Here is a 23,625-nt window from a genome sequence, read left to right as displayed (position 1 = left end):
ACAAAGGGGTTTTTTTTTAGACTAAGGGTCCCAGAAAAACCAAAGTTTAATTTTTTTTTTGGAAAAAAAAAAAAAAAAAAAAAAAAGTCAGTCATTCAATATGAGGTTAAAATACAAATGCTCTCGCCTCGCCAGAGAAAACTGCTCTGTTCAGTCTCTCCTAATTTCCTGCTTCGTGTTGCTCAAATACCAACTAAACATTTGCCGTCTAAATTCAAATTCAAGTTGTAGACTCGGTTATTACTACTGTGTCATTTGTTGGCCATTGTTTTTGAACTGATGTCTTTAGTTTGGTAACATTAGCTCTTTTTGCTAACTTTTGGCTATGCAAGTTAGCAAAAAGTTTGTCAATTTCTTCTTTCAATATTTTTTTGTGAATATTTCTTGATTTTAGACATGTAACTATTATGAGTTGAAGCAACAAAACAATGACCTTGACAGTGCTTGACCTTTAATAGTCTTACCCTGTAAGCATAATTTCACCAGGGCTTCACAAGTGAATGCATTTTCTAAATCACCAGGACTGAAAGTTGTTCAACTTTCTGCACAGCTTGAGAACAGTGCACCCAATAGTTGGTGTTTCTTTTTACAGCCAGGTTTACAGCAGTGGGCAGATAAGCTGATGAGTCAACATCGCCATCCCATGTTGAGATTTTTTTTTTCCCCCCGTCTTTTTGTAAATCACTGCAGTAAGTCTAGCCTTACAAAATTTTAGCCGAGCTCAAAAATACCGCAGAGCACTCTGCACTTACGTCTGTGTGGAAATTCACAAAAATGTCGCTTTCGTAAAACAGAACACGTTTTCAACAGTCCTACATAAGGCTTGGTCTGTTTAGAGGAGCACAGCAGAAGACATGCAGACACTGGGGCAGTTCTTTTAGTTACTTAGTATCTCAAATTTAGGAATTTTAAAGATTTCATCAAATCTGTGTGAATCCTACTGTGTTGGAAAGATAAGCAACAAATATTATTACTACTTCATTTGACATACTCCCATCTGTTAGATCACCGGTTTCCCTCAAACCAAGGTTGTTGTTTTTTTTCCTTGCTTAACCCCATATAACAGTCTCCTCTTTAGATAAGTGTGCCCTTCAAACAAGCGCACAAACAAAGCCAAGCGAACCAGCATCAGTGGAAAATAAATGTCACATGCCTCCTCTCATGGCTGATATTGTTTTAGCCATCACAGGGGGTTACTATCAAACACCATCAACAAAGGCGGGCACTTTGCTGGGCGAGTGGTCATCTTTTACTAGCGTGCAATCCCAGCCTATCGAACATACAGTTCAGCATACTAATTTTTCATTTTATTTTATTTTTTTTCAAATTTAAGCACGAGTAAGTCCTCTGTCTTTTGAGAAGGTCACAAAATAATAATAAAGAAAAACTGCAACATCTGATAAATATCTATGGAAAACATGGCCATAAACATATATTCCCAGTCTCTTTACCCATCATCCAACCTCTCCCCCCGGCAGATAAACACCCACACACATACCAAAACAAAGTGCCGCTCTCCATGTCAATTACCAAATTAGGAAAAAATATTCAGTATTCCACAGACATCATGTTCTTCCCATACACATGCGTTTGATGTACAACGGAGTATATATTTTAAGAATGCTGAAATACTAAGAATAGAAATAATAAGTAGCAGTGTGGTGAAATCCGATAGTCTGCTGTATACTAAAAAAATAAATCTATTTTGCAGAATAAATGTGGTATTAGACGTCCTGCTACTGGTCTCAAATATTTCAAACAACACTACCTGTCAACAAGTAAAACCTAGGAGAAATTTATAAGCTTGTTTTCTTTTTTGTTTTTTTGTTTTTTCTTCCCCCCTCTACAGTATCTTTCTCTTTATGCTGCCGACAGGAAATATGTCGAAAAGGAGTTTTGGGGGATTGGCAATGAGAAATAAGAATCTGCACAGAGCACTGAACACACCGTCACCTTGAACCAAAATGGTTAATGTTAAGGGAAACTAATTCTTTAGCTGTGAAATCCTGGAATTACTCTTATGAGTCCAGGTGGGTGTGTATGGGGTGCATGTAGCACCCTAACCTACATGCAATGGTTTAGATTAAAGCCATTGTGATACAAAAGGAAATTAATAGCAATATTGACAAAGACATAAAACTACCCGAAGACTTGCAAAAAGACAATTGATCAACTAACGAACAGTTAAATAAATAGAGGAGTGAATGTTTTATGAGGCAACTTTCAAAACGATTCATCCTTTTATTGTTCCTTATGCTAACCAACTGTGCACAACTTTGTTTTGGTCAGCCAAATAAAATGCAAGAAATTAACACTGAAGTTTAGGGTTCTGAAAAGACTAAATAAAAACTAAAAACTCAAAAAGGCAATGAGAGTCTTCATAGAGTTTATACAAATATAACATTTAAAATATTCATTAACCAGGTTCAATACCCAAAGTAACAAGGACCATTAATTAAAACGTTTCGTGATTATGAGAAAACCCTTGAACCTTATCTGCCTTGCTGCCTGATTGGGACTAATAACGTTGCCAGAGATGTTTATGTTTCTCGTGGCAATAACTGTTGAGAAATCTTAAGAAATTCAAACCTTTTTTATTTGACTATTACGCTGAAGCATAAACCATTATCCACATGATATAGTCCTAGTTATGCCTGAACCCAATCAAGTTTGTCTCAATAACAAACAACAAAAATATTTCCCTAAAGATTCCTCTGAGTAAAACAAGCCACTGGACTGTTAATAGCCTAAAAAATCCATTTGCTGCCATGAAGCTTAGCAAATCATCCAGAAGGGTGCTGATCTGTTGCTGATGGCGAAAACAGACTTTATCCTCTTTGAGCAATTAATACAGCATAAAGTGCTGCATGTTTTTTAAGACTTTTATCAAGAGTTTTCTCTAATTTTCTCTCAGGCTGCAAATGCCGATTTTGTACAGCCGATGGTCCTGCTGCTGGCGTCACTGAAAGATTCGCTATTGAGAGTTTGCTAGTTTGGACTTAAAGCGCTCCGATCCGACAAGCATCCTCATCTAGCTTCCTCTTCCTCACACATACCCACACATCGCCCTCAGCCCGTGGCTCTCTGATCTGTTTGTTAGCGCAGCATCTCATTAAGTCTGTGCTCCCGGTGCTCAGCGGTGCCAAAAGAGGGGTCCGTCCAGCGTCCGTGGCCACGCTGACACAGGGCCGCCAACCGGAACAAACTAGATCAGCGCGCGATGCGTGGGAGGTCCGTCACACACACTCATGTTAGCGCCCCTCCGCAGAGCTCGGCGCACACACACACACGCACACACACACCTACACACACGCACACACAGTGTATGGTTTGCTGGAAAATCTGAGAACCAGACACACGGACACACAAATGACAAGTCTTGCACCAGTTTAGATGATCTAATACTGATTGCAACCCACAGACAGAGATGACATTTGGGCTTTCATAAATGCACAGAAAGAAGCTCATACACGTTCAAACCACCGAGCACCGCCTTTGCTACGTCTCCACATCCTTAGCTGGAGTTTTTAAAATGACTCATTGCTCTCACTGCGCTCAACTGCAGGTGAAACTTTTTTTTTTTTTTTTTTTTTTTTATCCTCAGAAAACAAAGTACATGAAGTCTGGATCTAAATGAAAAACATTGCAATCATGCAAAAGTGGCAAAGAGCTAGTTTTCATTCTGCTTCCCCTTGTGTTTCCCTACGTGCATGTCTTCCCCTGCAGCTTCAATGGAACTGCCAGGAAGAGTTTGTCAGATGCTAAAATAAAATAAAAATGCTTACAACTTCCAAACTAATGTCCATGAAGTCAATGAGGGTAAGTGGCTGACTGAGTAAAGGGCTGAATTAGTAAATAGTCATAAAGCATATCACTTTGAAAGATATTCCTTCACTCTAGTCCTAGTTTTAAGTGCTTGTCTGACTGTTATTGTCTGATTATTATTATTTTTAACCAAATATAACTGTTTTTTTTTTTTTTTGCTTTTTTTGTCAGTGCGCATGTCAGACACTGATTTAGATTGTATGTCTTTTTATAACAGTGATGGAAAACATCCTGAAAGATGCCAATATCTGCATCTGTCCTATCCTTACTGACCACAAAAGCTTAACCTACGACAAGGTTAGTAATAAATCTGTTACAAGGGCTTTTAACAAATTTTAAGTGGAGTAGTGGCTTTTGATACGGGTGATATGGATCAGTGCCCAGGGCGTCAATCTGTCTGTTGGCAGCATTGGCACTCAAGGACAGGGACCAAAAAAAAAAAAGTAATCTGCTTCACAAACAAGATTTCAGTTGTTTATTGGGGAATCAGCAATCTTCAATGACTGTTTTTATATCAGATTCAATTCTTTAAGGCGGACATTTTGGTGCTCGCACTGTTGATTTTTTTTCCCCCGGCATTGTTGTGTCTCCTACAAGTTTACTGAAAAGTTTAAAAAGAAAAAAATAATAGTAATAATAACAATGATAATAGCATAAACAATGGCTGTTTTTTTTACACAAACTCAGCCCACTACCCTAACATATGCCAATTTTTGTTGTTGTTGTTTTCAAGAAGGAAAAGTCATTGGGAAAATCAGCATGCTGTGCTCTCAGAGGTCTTGGCTAACGGTCCCTTTGTGGCCATTTCCACCAAACTGGTTCCCGTGGTTCCCAAGCACACAGACACTAAACACTGGGTCATGCTTTAAAACCTGCTGGGCCAAAGCAAAGCATTGCTCTCTACAGCAGCTAGGGTCAGGCTAATGAGGAACAACAGCAAAAATGTCAAAAGAATCATCTTCAAAACTCATGAAATGGAGTTCACTTTTTCAGAAATTATTTGACTACTTTCCTTGTTTTGTGTGTTCCAGCTTACCTCAAAATTTCTGGGTTTACCGTTTTTGCTCTCTGTTGTATTTAAATATTGAGCAACTTTTTTCATTTCTCCAGAAAGTTGAATAAATACTTTTTGACAATGATTCAACATATTATGGTTAACCCCAAGATTTAAGAATATTTCATGCTAAATGTTGAGGATTGTCTCTTGTACTTTGTATATTGTTCTTGACTGTACCACAGAAGTATGTACGTGCTTCTAGTTAATTGTTCAACATAGTCTCACTTCTCCCCAGACAAGTATATAACTGCTCAATTATAGCACTACTTCATCTAAAAATCAAGCTGCTCAACAAATGGAAGGCCTCCCGCACTTCAGCTGGGTCAGCTGTCTCACATCCCTCTTTCATCTTGTACAAAGGCTCTCTACGTGTGTGCGTGTGTGTGTGTGCGTGTGTGTGTGTGCATCCAGGAAAAAGCTGTGCGTATGTGGCGCAGTTTTCATGTCTGTTTGAACTCTGATAATAGGGGTCCATTAGAACGTAGACAAGAGGCCACAGAGAGCCGTGATCCTTTATTACGGCCTAATGGACGTTAAACGGCAATGTCCCACGTGCACAACAACCTCACGGCGGCAGCAAATAGGCAATGCCTGCAATGAGACAGATCGCTCTCCAGGACATAATTAAAGATCATCTGAACTGTCAGAATTGCAATCCAGTCATATTGACTCGGCGCTGTCCGCGAGACTGCACGCCTGGGACAACAATGCCAAGTTCGATGTGGAGCAGAATAGATCAGCTACAAGGGAGGACGGTTCATGGGGTTTGTTTTAATCACGTCCGTACGGAGATGTGCAGCTCTTGGTTCCAACAGATGTACTTCCACAGTCTCTTTCCCATTGTAGCCTCCCACCTCTTATCTGCTTTATCAGAACAAATGAACCTTAAGTACATTCATAGGATTTGCATCTATGGGATTTGACAAAGTAAGGACCGACTTTCCTTAGACAAAGTTCATTATGAGTAAAATTGTTAAAAGATGTGGCATGAAAATGCAATCAGCCTGGTTGAACATATACCCTAACTCTTTTAGAGTATGTCTCGTCAAGCTTCCTACACCTACAAATTATTATTATTTTTTTTTTGCCAATTTTTCTGCATAAAAAGGCTGAATAGAGGGAATCTTTGAGTAAACATCCATGCTAAATCATTCCATTATAAATTTGACAGTACCTTTAGGGTAATTTTCCTACTGAAAGAGAGACAACTGAGGCTTTCAGGGAACAAACAGATCCATTTATACTGATAATAAATTACACATAAGTGGACTATTTAATAATTGTTTGATTAATGAAGGCATTTGGTAGCACAACATTTCTTTTAGGGGTTTTAGACTAAAGGGGCTGAAAGCACAAGAGACGTAATTAGATGGGATTACAGCGCAGCCCCGCCTTTTTTGTTTTCTTTCTTTTTTTTGAATATTACGTGAAGCAGATTGTTTAATGGGTGATTGAAGAAGTTCAAACCCCAACTTGACATGCATTTGGTAAGATGCTTTTATTCAGTCATGCAGCATAAAACAAGCAGATGCGATGGCTCCTCTTGCATCGCATATATCTTTGGGAGTTCACTGGCAGTTCAGTTATCTCCTTCAATGGGTACGAAGTCAGCCAAAGAGATCAGACATGAGCAGCAGTTTGGTCAACCTGGCCTAACAGTTCCTGTCTTGATCACCTCTAGTGCTGCAGCCTCCAAACAGGAACTTCAAAGAGAACCGTAGCATGTTTTGAAACGCAAATTTATATTCAGCGCATTTTTTGCCCCCCTTTCTTTTACTGACACTGAGGCGTTACGTTTAAAGCACAATGAGCGACGAAAACTGCAGTATTGCCTTCAGCTCCCCTCCCCCAGGCTTTATGAACACACACTCTTACTACTGAACAGTCATAAATAATACAGATATTGACTCAGCACTCAAACATGGACACGCGCGCGCAAACACACACACACACACACGCACACGCGTACACACACATACATATGTTATAGGCTGCCGATCCTTCCCCTCCCCGACGCTCTAACGTGCTGCAGTGCTGTTCTGTTGCCTAGAAACCAGGTAGAGTTTCCAGCTAGATCCGCGCTGTCGAGAGAATCCCATCATCCCAACTTCTCCCTCTGACTCCCCTCCATGAAAACGCTCATTTATCCACGTGTGGTTATGATGTCCCCATCATTACATGTACACAGACTATCCAGCTGGTAGCTCTTTCAACTCATCAATCTCCATCTTCACGCAAAGCTCAACTAGATGAAGCAGGGACACGGAGCTGAAAGAGAGAACGAGAAGAGGCTGCAGATTTTAGGGTCTCTAAAGGGAATGCAGTGGAGTATCCAGATATATCTATTATACACAACTGCGCTGAAAGCATCTCTTATCTAACATGCACACAAGGGTGAGCACATCTGGCACAATAAGCAATCGTTTGTTTTTTTTGTTTGTTTGTATTTTACCCCCAGCCTCAAATAGCTGAAATACACAGACATGCAAATATAACTCAAATCACAAATAAGTATTGTCTTCATTTGCTTTTAAGTTAATTCAAGCTCCACTATGAGCAACAAAAATCACAAACATAGGAAAAGAGGCAGCTCTTCTTATTAATAAAGAAGGAATATGCTTGGAAAAAAAAAAAGTTAATTGCGCTTCCTAAAACATTGCAGTGATCTCCTATTGGCTCGCACACAAACACATGAGAAGACACACTTGGCCGTACCATCTACATTGCCATGACAACCCCGAGCTGGATGCTGATGGGTTTCCCGGATCTTTTATTTATTCATCCAGCTCGACATTACTCTTTCATTCGCACGCATGTGTATCTTGAAGCATATGAGCATCCATGCGTGCACGCCCTCACTTCCCTGGGCACACAGTTACGCGTTTTACAAGCCCGTCCAAACAGCAGCGTCAGCGGCGCCCAGGAAGTCTGGCTTCCCTACGCGTTCTCGGCAGAGCCGATTGGCCCCCGTGCGCAGATGTGTCGAGCTCTTGCCTCAATATTGTGATCCACCCTGGCAGAAGAGGCCATTATGGTCAAGTGCTATGTCATTGCCTATCTTTTGTTTTCTTCTTCTTCTTCTTCTTGACAGTAATTTCACCCATCTTTCAATCAATAATGGAATCAGCAGCAACATAAGAGCTGCTGTGGTATTCTTGTGGGGAAGCAGAACAGAGCACTGCACGCTCTTGCACACGGAACATTTTTTAAGCTTATTAGGAAACCGTAGCACAAATTGTACACTGCAAGCACAACAAGGCAATTCGACATAAAAACATAACTGAGTGCTACTTTGAAGATGTTGCACACAAAAAGAGATTAATGATCCCTTTAGGAGTCTTTCCCCAACATCTCGATGCCGACCTCTGGACTATGTTTGCATCCTCAACCGTGATGTAGGGCAGCTCCTCTAAATCACCTGGTTTTTCACCTACAACTGCTGACACTCCATCTTCTTGCTTCCTGTTTTATAGCTTGGATAAATTTACTTCTGCTGGACTCAGTCCTCTTCCATGCCTCTCACTTTGCCATCAGGACATCACGCACCGACGGCCACCGTAGTTTTATCCACACATGTAGATCAATAAACCCGCCAGAGTTCAATCCACTTCAAACACTGAGGAACTGACAGGAATGATAAAAAGGAAGAAAAATGCCCTGACAATTTTAGCAATAGGTCTCGAGTTGAAAATGATCTATTTGCCTCTCATTCCTGCGTTTGTGTATGTGTGTGTGTGTGTGTGTGTGTGTGTGTGTGTGTGTGTATGCAAATATAATGCAATAGCCTGCAAATAAAAACGAATCCCTGCCCCCCAATGGAGCAACATGAAAACATGAAAGAAAGGAACAAATCAGTGCTCATGCATGTTTGAGCACCATAAAAAGACCAAAGAAGGAGAGTTGAAGGAAACGAGGGCAAAGAAAGAGCAAACATTATTCAGCTGCAGCCAGAACAAGAGAGCGAGGAGGAGAAGGAGGAGGAGGAAGAGGAGAGGAGTGGAAGGGGGTGGGAGTGGAGTGGAGGGGTTACTTGAGAGTGGAGTTATGTCTTGATGTTGGAACACCACTGCATCCCCACTGCAGCAACCATCAACTGACAAGAACAACAAAAAAAAGACAATAGGTAGCACAACATAGCTGGCTGAGCGCAGAAAAGTGCGTGCTCATCCTTTACACCTGTGATTGGCTGAAAACCATGACCAGCTGACAGACGACGGCAGCAGCAGCTTGTTAGAGCACACAAACTGTCCAGGAAGGGCTGGATTTAAATGACTGGGTTCAGCTCTTTTCACCGCTCACGCTGGCCCTGTTCATCTTTCTTGACTCAGCTCAGCTCTTGCACCATTCCTCTGAACGCCCATACTTTCCCCCCTTTTATCCTGTTTATCCATTTCATTCTTCCCTTCTGCTCTTGTTCTTGCCTCTGTTTTTGACTTCCTGTCCTCCCTCTTTGAATTAACTTGTCTGTTTTCCGTCTTAGACTTTTGGGGGGGAGAGGGGGTTCCCCTCAACTTTCTGGATTCTTCAATCTATCTTTGGCTTTCTTGTTCTCTTTTCTTCTTTTTTAGCCTCCCATTCAGCCGTGCACATGTCCCCCCCGCTGGAATCGTTCAAGTGCAAACGAAGTAATTTTCCAACTATCAAAGTTGTAATTTTTCTTTTTTCTTGGATTTTTAACACGTTCTGTTAACATTTTTTTGGAGGATGTTTTCACTGAGGGGTTGGATGGTGGTGGACTGATGCATGGAAACACACAAGCAGACAATCACCAACAGGAGGCGCTTCCATAGCAACAGCTGCTGAAACATCCCATCCCACAATATCAATTGGCCAATCAGTGCAGCAATGCCGCTACAGGGAACCTGAGTGATGGCTTGCCGAGTTAAAAGACAAACTGAGTAGATGAAGCAGTAACTCTACAGTGACCCTATTGTTTTGTTAGAGTCGACAGTGAATGTGGTCCACCGGGATGGAAATAGGAATGTTTCTGTGTTACGGTTATTTTATAAGATACTGGAGTCAGACAGCAGAGGAATGTTGAGCAAAGAACAGTAAGGAGGAGCCAAACAGAGACATAAAGCATGCAAGATAATAACATACACTGCATTGGAGAAGTATTCACATCCCCTGAACTTTCTCCAACTTCTAACAGAGGAACGTTCAATCCATCTGAAAATGTCGCAGATGACACAACTGCGAGCCTACCAAGAAGTGGAGCTACCCGCTGACGACAACCATTCTGCTTCGTAAAACGGAAAATAAGAAACTCACCAAAGCTGAAAACCAAAACATGCTTACACAAGCTGGTAAGAACAGGACCGAAAAGACTGTCAAAATCACATAATGTGCAGTTTATAATTATCAAACTAAGTCTTTCAGTTTGTTTTGCTTCTTCGTAGTTAAATGAGATCTAAGGCAAAACTCAGCCTTACAGCAACTTCTAGATCCATACATGTGGAGGTCTACAACAACAACAACAACACAGAGTATTGCTCAGTAAGGCTGAACATGTCAAAGTATTACTGCTTGAATTTTTACACCAATCTGATTCATCATATGTATCCTCAGTTGAGTTTCCTGTACAGCTGTAGAAAATTATTTGACAGTTAAAACCGTGCAGAAGAGGATTGTGATGAGGATCAGGGTGGACTGGTACATAAAGATTGTCTCATATCCACATCCAACTGGGAACTGCAAAAACAGCAGCATAATCTACCACAGCTGCCAAAACGGCAACAAGTAGACAAGGTGATGATGAATCCATTCCAACCAGCAAACGCACCATGACTGCACACCGAGAACGATCCAATGTATGTTATTATTAATAGCAGAAAAGGTGAGGTGGGCCGTCGCAGACGTAGTCCTTCACAGGTCACCTGGCCAAGTCTTCCATATTGTTTAGGCACTTTGCAAATAATTTAGTGTACAAAACAGCTAGTTTTAGATATTCTCTGCCTCAGTTCTGCGTTTCACAGAACCGAGGCAGTATCAGCAGTATACCATGTCATCACCACTTGCTTCAGCCTCTCAACAGCATCCATCATAGCTAGTGGATCATCAGAGTCATCTTCTGGCTCAAGCATAAAAGGCTAAACCATTTACAGAAGGAAGGCTTCCTTTATCTTAGTTGTATTATTCACTCAAAATTGTGTTTGGCTAATAAGGGTGTCAGAATCTGCCAGAGTTTGCTTATCCGGCACAGTGCTCACGAACACAACAAATAACCCTGGAATGTAAATGTTTCCCCCATTATTAATAACTAGCTCAGCCGTTCAATTGCAGACATCACCTCTGTTGCTATTTACTCTAATAAAACCCATGAAATACGACTGGTAGGACAAGATCTTAAGAATGAACTGGGCCGCAAGACAAAATAAATATGCAGAAAACCTAAAGACTAATGACAAAAGTGTGTTCGAGCAGTTTTTCCAAGATTCCTTAGACTCCCTGACCCCAGAAACGAGCAGCTACCTTCTTTATTCAGACTAGCCTTAAAGCTCTGACAAAGCACATTAATTACAATCTGACAAGCACGACTTGGCAAAGTAGCAGAAAGCGCTTAAAAATGTGTCAGCAGTAACGTCGTGGTTTTTCTGCAGCCTTCTACAGTCGTGGCTGGTAAAGCATGACTTTCTTCTTTCCTTTTACCAATGTTGTAACAATATAATCTGCGGGTCCTCCCATAATCCCTCTCAATGTATGAGAGAAATGTCTATCATCTGGCCAGACAACTAACATTGGGCCACAGTCATTTTCACATCAGACGCTCAGCGCCTTGGGCAAAAAGTAAGGGTCATTGCCTGGACACGCGTTGTGTGTGTGTGTGTGTGAATACGCACAACTCCCGTACAGTCACTTGTAAGCACTTTGGCATACACACACACACACACACACACACACACACACACACAAATGAGAAGAAGCACTATTAGTTCCAGATCGTTTTGCGACGCAGTCTGTAAACATTGAGCAGAGGGATAAACAAAGATCCTATTGCACTTGAAGTAATCCCACAATACACACACCTTAACACCCCGCTTGCACACAGGGCAAGCTGGCTTGTTTAAATGACTTCCATGCATACTTAGACATAAACAGTATTAAACACCTGGAGGGGTACAAGACATATTTGTTTATGCATTATGTTTAGCTAATGCACTGAGAAACAGAAATAATGTTCCGTGTTGGATTGGATGTCGGTTCGCAAATAAAGAGGAAGCAAAATGAACTACTCCGCTGATCCCTCACAAATGTTTTACACTCTTGTTTAACATTTTCTCACGTTACAATCTGAAACTGTAACGGCTTAATATTCAGTTTTCTTTACTCCGTTGCCCCAAAATAAAATCCAACGCAATCAGTGTGTGGTTCAATGTCAGCGCTCGGTGAAGGCTTCAGAGAATCGGGAAGGACAGGAAAGTCGGTCAGAGTTCCTGGAAGAAAACCTCCTCAGAAGCTGCAAAAGACTCGAGTCGAGGGCAGAGGCTCATTTTCCAGAAGACACTAACCTGAGCATAAAGCCAAAGCTACAATGAAATGGGTTAGAGCAACACATGCTCATTGTGTTAGAATGGGACAAGTTCAAACCAACATCCAATGGAGAATTTGTGGCAAGACATACATTTTGATATCAACAATCTCCATTCAGTGTGACTCAGTTTGACCTATTCTCCAAAGAAAAATAGGCAAAATCTTCAAAGCTGTTTGAAACATCCAAAAGAGTTGCAGTCATAACTGGGGCAAAAGGCTGAATACAAACACATATCACAGGTGTTTTTTGTTTTTTTTGTTTTTGTTTTCTGATTTTAATTTGTTTAACAAACAACTCTGTATAATTGTCTTCAATCTAATTCATAGCTACAAAATACTTTGAGTTTGTCTATCGCATAAAATCCCCAAAAAGCTTGCGGCTGGAATACGACCAAGTTTGAAAACATCTAAGAGCCGTTACCGCTTTTAAATGGCATTGTTTCAAATTTGTTGGCACAAAATTGGTAGCCACACACTGCGGTTGGACTGCACAGGAGTTGCAGAGTTTCGTACGTCACAGAGACAGGATCCCTCAAGTCTCTGCAGAAAAATGCACCTAACAACCCTCAATCTGCTGTTATGATGAGCACAGGCCAGATATAATGAGTCACCTAGCAGGCTGGCAAACACGCATAGATGCAATGCTTAATATAAATTGAGCAAGACAAAGCATTCCGCCTGTCAAGGAGGGAGCAATGAGCAAAACGCCTATCTTTTGTACACACGCCCTCATCCTCTCACTTCCTCCTCAGGAGGCATGTCTGGGTGGCAACAGACGGACAACCCACCGACATCAAGGACAGCTATCATCATTCCTCACTCTGAGGAGATAAAATTGGTTTAGGATGTAAATACACCGAGACACAAAAATATATCTCTGAAATGATCTCAATGCATCACGAGTGACAGGAGGTGGGTTCTGTCAAATTTGTTACCTGAGGGCAGAGCTGATTAGGCTTTCTTTCGCTGATCATGTGGTTTATAAAAAAAAAAAAACACAGCCCTCCTTCCCTTCACCTTGAGTGATCCCACTGAAGCAGCTTCGATTCTGCCAGCTATCTTTCTAGAGATGTCCAATCTATCGAAATTGCAAATAATATCTGAGATTGCAAATGCTTGAGTTATTTCTCACCGACATTGTCACTACCAAAAGTTCAACGAACACGTCGGTTTACCTTGTGACGGGAATGTAACACAACTTTGACAACATGGCAAGTTGGCACATACAAAGGAGAGAAGACCAGAAGCAAGAATGCTACTGACACAAATAAAGCCAAATGTTTTGGATTTCAAGAGCAAAACCTTTTAGCCAAAGGTTAAGATTTCCTTTCTTTTTAAGTAGATCTTATGATCACGCTACTCCCTATACCAGTAAAGGTGCAAAATATATAAAACGGAAATAGCCACCACTGTTGGCACAATCACATTGGAAATAACTGCTTTGGTGCATTTTTTTTTTCCTTTAGTGCTCTTCTGCTAATAATATACATTTTCTGCTGGATGGAATATGACTGTCTTTGGTAACCATAGCTAAGATAAAATTTACCGACTGAGCTGCAAAAGCTAACTGAAAGAGAGAGGAGCAGGATAGTGATGACAAAATTTATGAAAAAAAAAAACGAGGAGAAAGATATTGTCACTGTAATATTCAACTAGAGTATCGCAAATGCTTGTTGTGTCAATGTTATGTAGATGTGTGAGCCAACAATCTTATCTCACACTAAGCAGAACCTTAGAAAACAATTGTCAATGGTTGCAATAATGCAAACAAATTCAGAAAGGTACTATCAAAGAGATGAGATAAAGTACAAGACCACACTGGGCGTCACCTCTGTCATCTAAGATCCAAACCTCAAGGCTACAATTCACACAGGCTCCCCAAATCTGGGCAATATTGGATTGTAAAAATGTCACTTAATCTGATGAGTGTCAATGTCAATTGCAACATTCATTAGGTGGAATCAGAACATGACAAAAAGCATAGATGGATAAACACCATGGGCAATGTTTTAACGCCTCAGCCTACTAGAACAACCTAGTTTGTCCCTTTGTGACCAAAATGTACCTGTCTTCTGATGGCAGTTTCCTGGAGGATAGGACTAGAGGACACATCTGTAACAGCTGTATGATGCTACCATGGTAATATAAATCAAAAAAATGTCTCAGGAATGTTTCTGGCACCTTGTCGAGTATGTGTCTGAAGAATAAAGGCCACCCTGAAGGCAGGGAGCAATCTGTAATTGCTGCCTGAAAGGAACCAGAGAATTTTCTGGACATCTTCAGCAGTTACTATACAGCCCTGAGTGCATTCAGTTGATTATCGATGACTCACATTTTGAAAAAGATTAATGACATCGGCTGTCGCGCTGAAATGCCATTAAGGTAATTGTAAGCAACTGCTGACAGATCCTAATTGCCACAGCGAATTAATGACTCACAAGTTTAATATTTTACAGTCACTTCTATCTCATTTTGATTTGCTTCAATTTTTTTGATTTGCACCAAGAATACAGGTGGAAGAATAGTTTCTTTTTTTTTTTTTTTTTTTTCTCACCACTTTCACTGTACCTCACTGTTGCAGAGCGTGAAGCTGCGTTTACAATTCAAAGTAATATTTACAAAGTCTACTATGGACCACCAGGTTTGTAGTGTTTATAATGGGCCGTGAACACACACCCACTCATGTAGAGACACATAGGAATTAAACACGGCTAGATATCCTTTGAGATCAGCTCGTATGACATAAGCTGGTTCTATTCTTATACAAGCGGTTACAAAAGCAATAGCAGGCATGTGACAGTGTGAGCCCTGCTTATTAGCCATGCTCACGCATAAAAAATATTCAACTCTCTCAACAAATTCAGGGGGAAAAAAATATGTATTTCTACATCTTAAAATATAAAAAGAAAAAAAAGCGCTAAACACAGGAGCATCTACTTTTTATCACAAACATCCTGGTTAGCTACTACTCTGTCATAACAGGGATGTGGAGAACAGGCGAAATTATGGGTATCGAGGTATACCAATGTTTTAAAAAGTTATCTTTTGAAAAGAGTGAACATTTTGTGTTGTGCTTTTCCTGGTGTCCTTTCAATGAGATGACAGAGAAAGTGCAATCGTGGCCCTACCTTCATTGCTGTGCACTGCAGGTCAGCTCACTGAAACGTCACAACACTTTTCCATTGTTTTCAAGAAACACATTTAGAAATATGTCCACTCACAAAAACAAAGTGTGGAAAGGAAATGAGTGCACCCTATCGTATTAGGGTTATAATAAACAGATTCACATTATATGTACTATAATAAACATACCTAAAGTGGTAGTTCTGCATGCAAAACCAATTTCTTTTATTTGAAAGCCACTGCTGTTGATTCTTTTTCCCGTCGAGTTTCTTAAGTATTATCATTTGCCAGGTCAAAAATAAATAGCAACAACAAAAGCAAAATAATAGAGAAAGTGGGGATTTTTGACAATTCATGGGCTTTTAAGTACGGCCTGCACAATATATTCGCTGAAATGTCTCTGTGTGAACAATAATATTGCTAAGTACTCGAAGGAATGCAATATTTGTTGCCTGCTATTTCTACCCACCATGAAAACACACTTTGCTCACCTGATGCAGATTTTAGTCAAGATCCTAAAGGTCACAGAGAAATTTGAAAGCAATAATATCGCAATCCAATTTCCCGACATCATGCAGCCCTGCGCCTTACTTGCTGAAGTTAAATAAGTGAGTGTTTGAGCAGAAAACACAGTTGTAATCAGGGATCACAGCTTGAATTAAAATGATCAGAGTATAAACACAGTGAAATTCAACATCTCAGACATTTTTCCTTGCCGTTATTTCTCTAAAACATGGCAATTTACATAAAAATGTAGTTTTGTCACCAGTGCAGCATGTCACTTGTTTTTTTGATCAGCTGCAATGACTGCCAGAGCCCAGTTATTGCAGAATGAAAATCAACTTTAAAAGTTTGTTTGTTTGTTTTTTTTTTTTGTTTTTTTTTTTAGCAGGACTAATTTTTACAACCAATTAGTTGACCCTAAGCAATGCATAAAATTAAAGTTACTCAAGTGGCCCTTTGGACAATTCACTGAGCAGCCCCGCTCTGCAAAAAGGAAAATGGTCCAAAACAATAATGCAAGCTACTAATAGATTTAACAAGGTTGTTTTATTTTTTTTTAAATAATTACTAATATTTACTAATAAATATTTTGCTTGTTTTTTTGTGGGTTTTTTGTCTTAGACTATGAATACAAAGTAAAATACCAATAAATAAGTGGTATAACCAATACAATGACAGTGGTAGCATACCAGACTCACACCAATTTATGGGAACAGCCATATTTTTTTTATTTTTTGGACTGTGAAATGAAGCCAGAGAGAACCAAAATAAACCCATGCCAGCAAAAGGAAACAATTTGATCGCATTTTAAAAAATGTAGTGCATTACGTTCAACATGCGGCTGTGTTGCATACTTAACATCTGTTAACGCTGACTGTTTTCATAATCGATAGAAAGGCCAGTTTCGCAATGACGTTGACCTTTCATGAGCCTATTAAGACCCGGTGGACACAAAAACATAAAAAATAAATGTTTCAGATACTACCTAAGTGGGTTTGCACAAGCCATTAATCATTCAAAAGCCATTTGGATAAAAAAATAATTATAATACAATAAAAAAAAAAACTGAATAAAAATCTTTCACAACAGAATATGCCAGCCAGATACCCTTTCTCTACCACAAATGGACAGTCAATGTCATCACTCCCAGATTTATTGAGACATTAAAGCACTGGATCTATACTAAGCTCCCCTGAAGAGGAGGGTCGTGTAGAACAGCAGGCTGATGCACACCGACCTGTTCAGGCAGATCGCCGAAGAGAGTTTTTGACCTACGTCACACGGCACCGTGCTGAAGAGGATGTGATTCATCAGCTTCACTTGCGACAGCTAATCAACGAAAGTAAACAAATCTTCGCATATAACTTTGAACTGATGTAACTGATGCTGTATGAGTGTTTCAAGGTTTTTTTTTCTGAGTTTGCTTATGTTTAAGAATATGGAAACACACAGGATGCAAGAGACCCCGATTGTCTATTTACTTCCTGTCTGCAGCATCTACACCTTCTCAAACTTCAAACAACTTGACGATTCGTCTCCAAACCACTGAATCCCATAAAAGCTCCAGACTTTTATGGAGTGCCGTCACAATGAAACTCCAAATTCACATACACACACAGAAATACATAAAACATGCAAGACTTTGAAATGCAGTCTACAGAAATAGGGCGCTACAACTACATATGAATACATATGTAACATATGTAAAAGGGAGCAATATTGTTCATTCAATTAACATTTTTGGCAAACTGCAAACTGCTTTGCTATCGGGAAAGGCTGAGAGGTAGAAAGAAACGGAGAGAAATAACAAACTGAAATCAAACATACAGTATAAAAATCCATCTGATTCTAGTTGGAAAGATTTTGTTGAACACAAACCACCGTTCGTAGATTTAACTTGACTTCATGTGTCCTTTTTTTTTGTACATTTATTTTCTTTTCTCCTTTTTTTCTGCTTATATCTGCACTGTAAAAAAGAATAAAAGATTAAAATCTGATTTAAAACTTCCCCCCAAGAGCTTAAACGAATCCTAAAATCGACATCAGAAGAACTTAGTTCCCTGCTGAGATGTCTATTATGCATGATTATTTTAATGGAATCATAATAGTTACTCATGTACAAGTTTGTTATCAGGATTACCTAAAATATTATAGACATAAGCTGTTTACTGGTACCAAAGTATATAGATATTTTAAGGAGTTTCGGGTCTAAATCCACCTATAATTTCCATTTTACTCTTTCACTATAAGATACTTATAGTGAGATACCAGAAATACTGCATGGTTTTTAGCAGCTTTAGTGCTGACTCTGACGCTAAGAGCTTCTGGTCAGCTGGCTGAAACAGTTCAAGTTAATTTAGTTTATGGTAATAAGACCAAGTTACAATAAATCCCATTGTACAAATAGTTACAAAAATAAATCATTCTAATACATTCCCATCATAGAGTTGCAGTCAAATCCAAATACAGCACAAATTAATCCTTATTAAAATACAAAACTTATCAAAATCAATTGATCATCTCATCCCTGTTGGTGAAACAATATCGACCTAACAAGACACAACAGACTGTAAAAAGCCATGATCTTTGCAAAAAAAAAATTGCTTTGCCAACTTGTGTGTTGCCTGATAAAAGACAAAGCCTCAACTTGGATCAAAATAACTCCAAAGCCAAACAAAAAAGTTCAGACCATGACGCCATGCTGTGCAGTGTTTGCCGGGTGTTTTCACCAGTGGCGGGAACAGCTGATCGGTCATGTGAAGTAAATGTTTACTATATCACATCTTCGCGCTTTAGCACGTTAACTATTTTCGGAAAAGAGAAAAATTACATCAAGCAAGCATATTTTTTTTTTTTTTTTTTTTTACGAAACTGAGGAAGCTATTTGGAAGTGTTCGGTTTCCATCAAACTTTTCTTGCGCGATACTTCAAAATGCACACAAAAATTGTTGCTGGAAACACAATTATGATTTTTTTTTTGTTTGTTTTGGGATACTGGCATTAGGAGATTGAGATAAAAATGAAAAACACTTTATATGGACTACTCAAGCCTTGATTAGACTATTATAGATTAGAAATTGATTAAAAAACCAATTTGGTAAAGCTCGACTCTATTTGTGAAAACAAAACATACGACTCTTTATTCTTCTCATTCTCGTGGCCCTCGTGTATCTGGTCTTGTGAACAGGATGTATTTTACACCCCTACCATTTATTAACGCCAACAAGCATTCCTACACAAATAAGGTCAGCTTGACCCTAGTGGACCTCACCACAATGCATCCATTAGCTCTCTCGTTGGAGAAAAGGTGCTGCTTTAACATCACTGTGCAAACAGTGCTTGACTGACTGACTGGGTTAAGTACCAAACTATTATTTTTACTAACAGAACGTTTTCACCAATCACCAAAATTTAACCATACTGACATATTAAATAAGCTAAGCACAAAAGTTCATCAAAAGCACCATTAAACCATCTAAACCACAAGAAGAAAGGGAAGTAATGCCTCTCAAGGCTATTTTCTACACCTCCAAATATTTACCCATTAGTTCAGACAGGCGACTTGCTGCATATGTTGACAATGTAATGTACCGTGATGCTTTGAAAAACCAAAACTTTTAGACAGACAAAAAAGCTTTTCACATCTAGTTTATATGGATACAGGATTATTGATTCAGATAGAAAAAATCTAGAACTTATCTGCCAGTCCTGCACCGAACAGGTTTTCTATTGTTTTATGTGCTGTACTGGAGAGATGGTGGCCCCTTGTACTGACCATCCAACAACCGCTAACGACTCATACAACCTTTACCATAACCAGGCAAACGAGGACGAGGACACATTCGGGCTTACCAGTTGTCGGATCATGATCTCCGGCACATGAAAGGATATGGGTTACAGACCATGCGAAGACACCAGTTGCGGGGTCTTGTTGTTTGCTTCAGGCAGAAGAAGGCCACAGGAGCCAGGGCCGGATACGGCTGCTGCTCCTCCTCCTCGGACACGCAGTCCGGGTCGCGGATTGGAGCTGTGATGCGGACTCCCAGCGTAGGCCCAGCTTCCATTTCCAGCTCTGGCTCCTGCTCCTCCTCACATTCCTGAACTTCTGCGCTCCACTCGTCTCTCCTTTCTCCTCGACCGCCACAGCTCCCTCTCCTCTTCTTCTCCAGCGCCTCCTCCTTCTCTTCCTCCTGCTGCTGCTGCTTCTGCTCCTCTTCCCGGCCTCCTCCTGCTCCTCCTCCTCTTTGTCCTTCTGGGTCACCATTGTGATCTGGGGCGTCGGTCCTGTGGCCTGCCGATACAGAAAGCCTCACGTCCTCCTGTACCTCGCCCTGCTCCTGGCACTCTTCGTACTGAAAGCGCACTCTCCCTTCGCCATCAGTCATGATAGAGCATCAGGCAGAGCCACTCTAGAGGAGAGGTCAGAGGATTAGAGGTTGGAGGGAGGAAGGGAGTGGTTGGTGTTCAGAGATCAACACCAGACATGCAGGTGGAGGAAGGATTGTTTGCGAAAAAGCAAAGAAGGAGCGACAGAGGAAAAACAAAAACAAAAAAAAACGAGAGTGAAAGAGTGATCAGCTCAGCACAGATAAATCACATAATGAGCCAAGTCAACACTTAAACCATTCTGTCCATCAGTCCCTTGGCAACACAAGAACTTGCTTCCAGTGAACGTACTACACAGCGGCAGAATTTTACAAACCCTCAACACTTTTGCGCAATCATTCTTCCAACTTAGCCTGTTCTTATACATTTAAAAAAAAAAATCAAAGACAGCAACACCTTAAATTCACTCAAGTGTTATATATACAGACACAGATTCAGAGAGATTTAAAACCCGGGTAGAGGTTCTTCCTTCTTGCAGGACATGCAGCCAGACCTGAAATTCTGGGCCATTCTTACCTCCAAATGTTTGTGGTACAATGGCCCAATCAAAGCACAGACTTAAACCTGACTAAAAATATGTACTAAGAGTTGAAACTATCTTTTTACAGACATTCTTCATTGAATCTTACTAAGCCTTAGCTGTTTTGCAAAAGGGAATGGGTAAAATCTTTTTTTTTTTCAATGTTCAAATCTGGCAAACACCAGTTGCTAAAGATTTTCGGCTATAATTTCACTGAAAGGTTTTTTTTTTTTTTTTTTTTTTTTTCAAAGTATATTTATTCTGAGGAAGTCCAAAGGCATGTCACACTTTAGATTTTTATTTTCAGAACTTTTGAAAACCTTTCTTCGATTTCTTCCCATCTTACTGTTATGCCCAATTTATCAAACGTAAAACCCACTAACAACTAATGTTTGTGGTCATAATTGAAAAAAAAAAAAAAAATATATTTATATATATATATATATATATATATATATATATATATATATATATATATATATATATTAAGAAGTTAGCTAAGGCACTGCATTGATTTTAAATAAATCACATGCTTTATTCATTCCACTATCATATGAATTTTGACGTATCAGAAATGGCAGTGGCACATGAACAAAACCACTGGCGGTGAGATTTTCCAAGGCATCCCACATTTAGACAGGCTTTTTGAAGCGTATTGAGTGTAGAGATATCTTACGGCCACAGATTTACATTGTTATATAATAGAAATAGTAAAGATTTTGTTTATTTATTTTTTATTCCTGACTCCTTTTCTCTTCCTGTTGCTATGTGATTGAACAGATGGACCGCTCTGTCTCTGATATACTGAAGGTTTTTAGCCCACACCATTCAGTGGTAGGCATACAGGAGTATGCGCCAAAAAATGAGGGGGAAAAAAGCAATTTACGCCACACTAATCCAGATTATTATAATAAATGGAATAGCATCAAGAACGAAACATTAGCCCTGATAATCCAGCAAAGAAGACTTAACTCTTTTGAAGCTTTTTTTTAAATGGGCTTTTGTTCTGACATGAGAAAAGAAAAGCGCATTAAATTGTCCAACTCGTTTCATAAAGGATTTTTTTTTTCCAGATCGCCATTAAAATGAAAACATGTTGCAGTTTTTAAGTAACTGTGCCAAAGGAAATAAACACCGGAGGAAAGGGAGCGCTCGTCATCCCTCTTTCTGATTCTTTTGTCGCGTGAAGTAAATTCTGGACTTGATGAGCGTTCAAAGAACGGAGGCAAACGAGACAACTTCTTTGTTTTCAAATACCTTATCAAGACGGAATCGGGAGTTCCCATAAGCATGATCCGTGACTTTCCGACGTTCTAGCGCACCCAGCCTTTCTCAGCAACCTGGACCTTCCCTTTTCCTTTCTTTCTTTCCCTCTTTCTTTCTTTCTTTCTCCCCTTTCTCTCCACACAGTGCGTGTCTTTCCTTTGCTCGTAAGTAATAAAAAATAAAACCAGTTAGTCCTTAAATAAAAAAAAAAAGAATCACGGACTGAAGTCAAAGAAGTCGCTTTAAGTGGTCCTCATCTGCGCCTTCAGTCAATTAAAGACGGAACGTCTCCCCATGCCTCCTCTCTGCTACCAGTCCATCCTCGCTAAGGAGTTGGTTACGCAGCGTGGAGCGGAGATGAGATGCGCGCGCGGGTGGGTTGGGCCGCGTGGGCAGCCTACGCCTGAATCCCCGTGTGGATGGTCTGACACGAAGAAACTTGGCCCAGGACCTGGAAGCCCTGACACGAGATGCGACGTCCGATAGGAGGACAAAAAAAAAACAAAAAAAACAAGAAGAAGAAAAAGAAAAAAAGGTTTCTCGCTGTGAGCCTCACAAGTACATACACGCGCGCACGCGCGCGTTAAAAACACCCACCATGCTGTGCGGGCACGAACCGCAGTGCAAAAGTGGAGCAAATGTTAAACATGCCTGTTTTGCATGCATTATTGCTCTCTCTAATATTGTGATTGTGTTTCTCAGGGTTGAGTAAAAATGTAAGCTTGTTGATGATGGTTTAAACAAATATAAAATCAAGAGCACAGAAACAAAGCAGAGACAGTTAGAGAGAAAGACAGATCTACACACAACGTCAATCTACACACTGTATATTGTTACTGTAAGCAACAAGCTCTGCGAGATGCTCAAAGCTTGGGATATGGTTGCTACTCTTACTGGGTGGGGGGGGGATCATGGCTACTCTGCTTACTGTGAATAATCTCACTTAATGAAATACAAACATGTTTTAAACAAAAATGCACCAGACACAGATGTAATCCTACAGTTTATATTAAAGTGAGACCTCTTGCGTGTACACAAGCTTTGTTGTTCTGATGTCATTTTCTCTCTCCTGAGCCTTTTGTGCCGTCTGGAAATTAAGAAGGCAAAGGTACAGGCTGTATATTGTTATTGTAAGCAACAAGCTCTTTCATATTGCTGGAATATTGTTTTTAATGCTTTAACTGCTTTCAGTTTCTTCCCCAAGTTTCCATCTGAGCTCTGACTGACTGCTGCTTGCTCAGTTAGCACCAAGGATAAAACCCCCCTGGGATCTGCACCAAACAGCCATATTATATTGTGATTAAATGACACAAATGATGTGCTTTTTTTGGTGGTATCAGAGTAAAGGGGATGGAGTAAAATGCAAATCAAACCTTTTCATTCCAAGTCACAATTTTGTGCTTGGAATGAAAAG

At 40.0% G+C, this 23,625-nt stretch overlaps 1 protein-coding gene across 4 annotated transcripts in view; it reads right to left on the bottom strand.

The window, feature by feature from the left end:
- The window catches only part of cacna1ha (calcium channel, voltage-dependent, T type, alpha 1H subunit a), a 154,409-nt gene extending 131,754 nt beyond the window's left edge, over nt 1-22,655 (bottom strand). For 2 of the 4 annotated variants that reach the window (XM_015039758.1, XM_015039759.1), the window contains exons 1-2: nt 22,203-22,650; nt 19,931-20,448 (exon numbers count right to left, since the gene is read on the bottom strand). In XM_015039758.1, the coding sequence (XP_014895244.1) occupies nt 19,931-20,424 (494 nt within the window). In that variant the 5' untranslated portion in view covers nt 20,425-20,448; nt 22,203-22,650. Of the gene's footprint in view, nt 1-19,930; nt 20,449-22,202 lie in introns of all 4 variants that reach the window. The other 2 variants (XM_015039761.1, XM_015039760.1) reach the window with 2 other exon arrangements.
- Nucleotides 22,656-23,625: the final 970 nt, after the last annotated feature.

The sequence above is a fragment of the Poecilia latipinna genome, unplaced genomic scaffold (genome assembly GCF_001443285.1).
Source record: "Poecilia latipinna isolate Pla-1442-1.1 unplaced genomic scaffold, P_latipinna-1.0 Scaffold482, whole genome shotgun sequence".
Lineage (NCBI taxonomy): Eukaryota > Metazoa > Chordata > Actinopteri > Cyprinodontiformes > Poeciliidae > Poecilia > Poecilia latipinna.
Note: the sequence above shows the minus strand (reverse complement) of the source record. Positions and strands in the feature narration are given on the sequence as shown.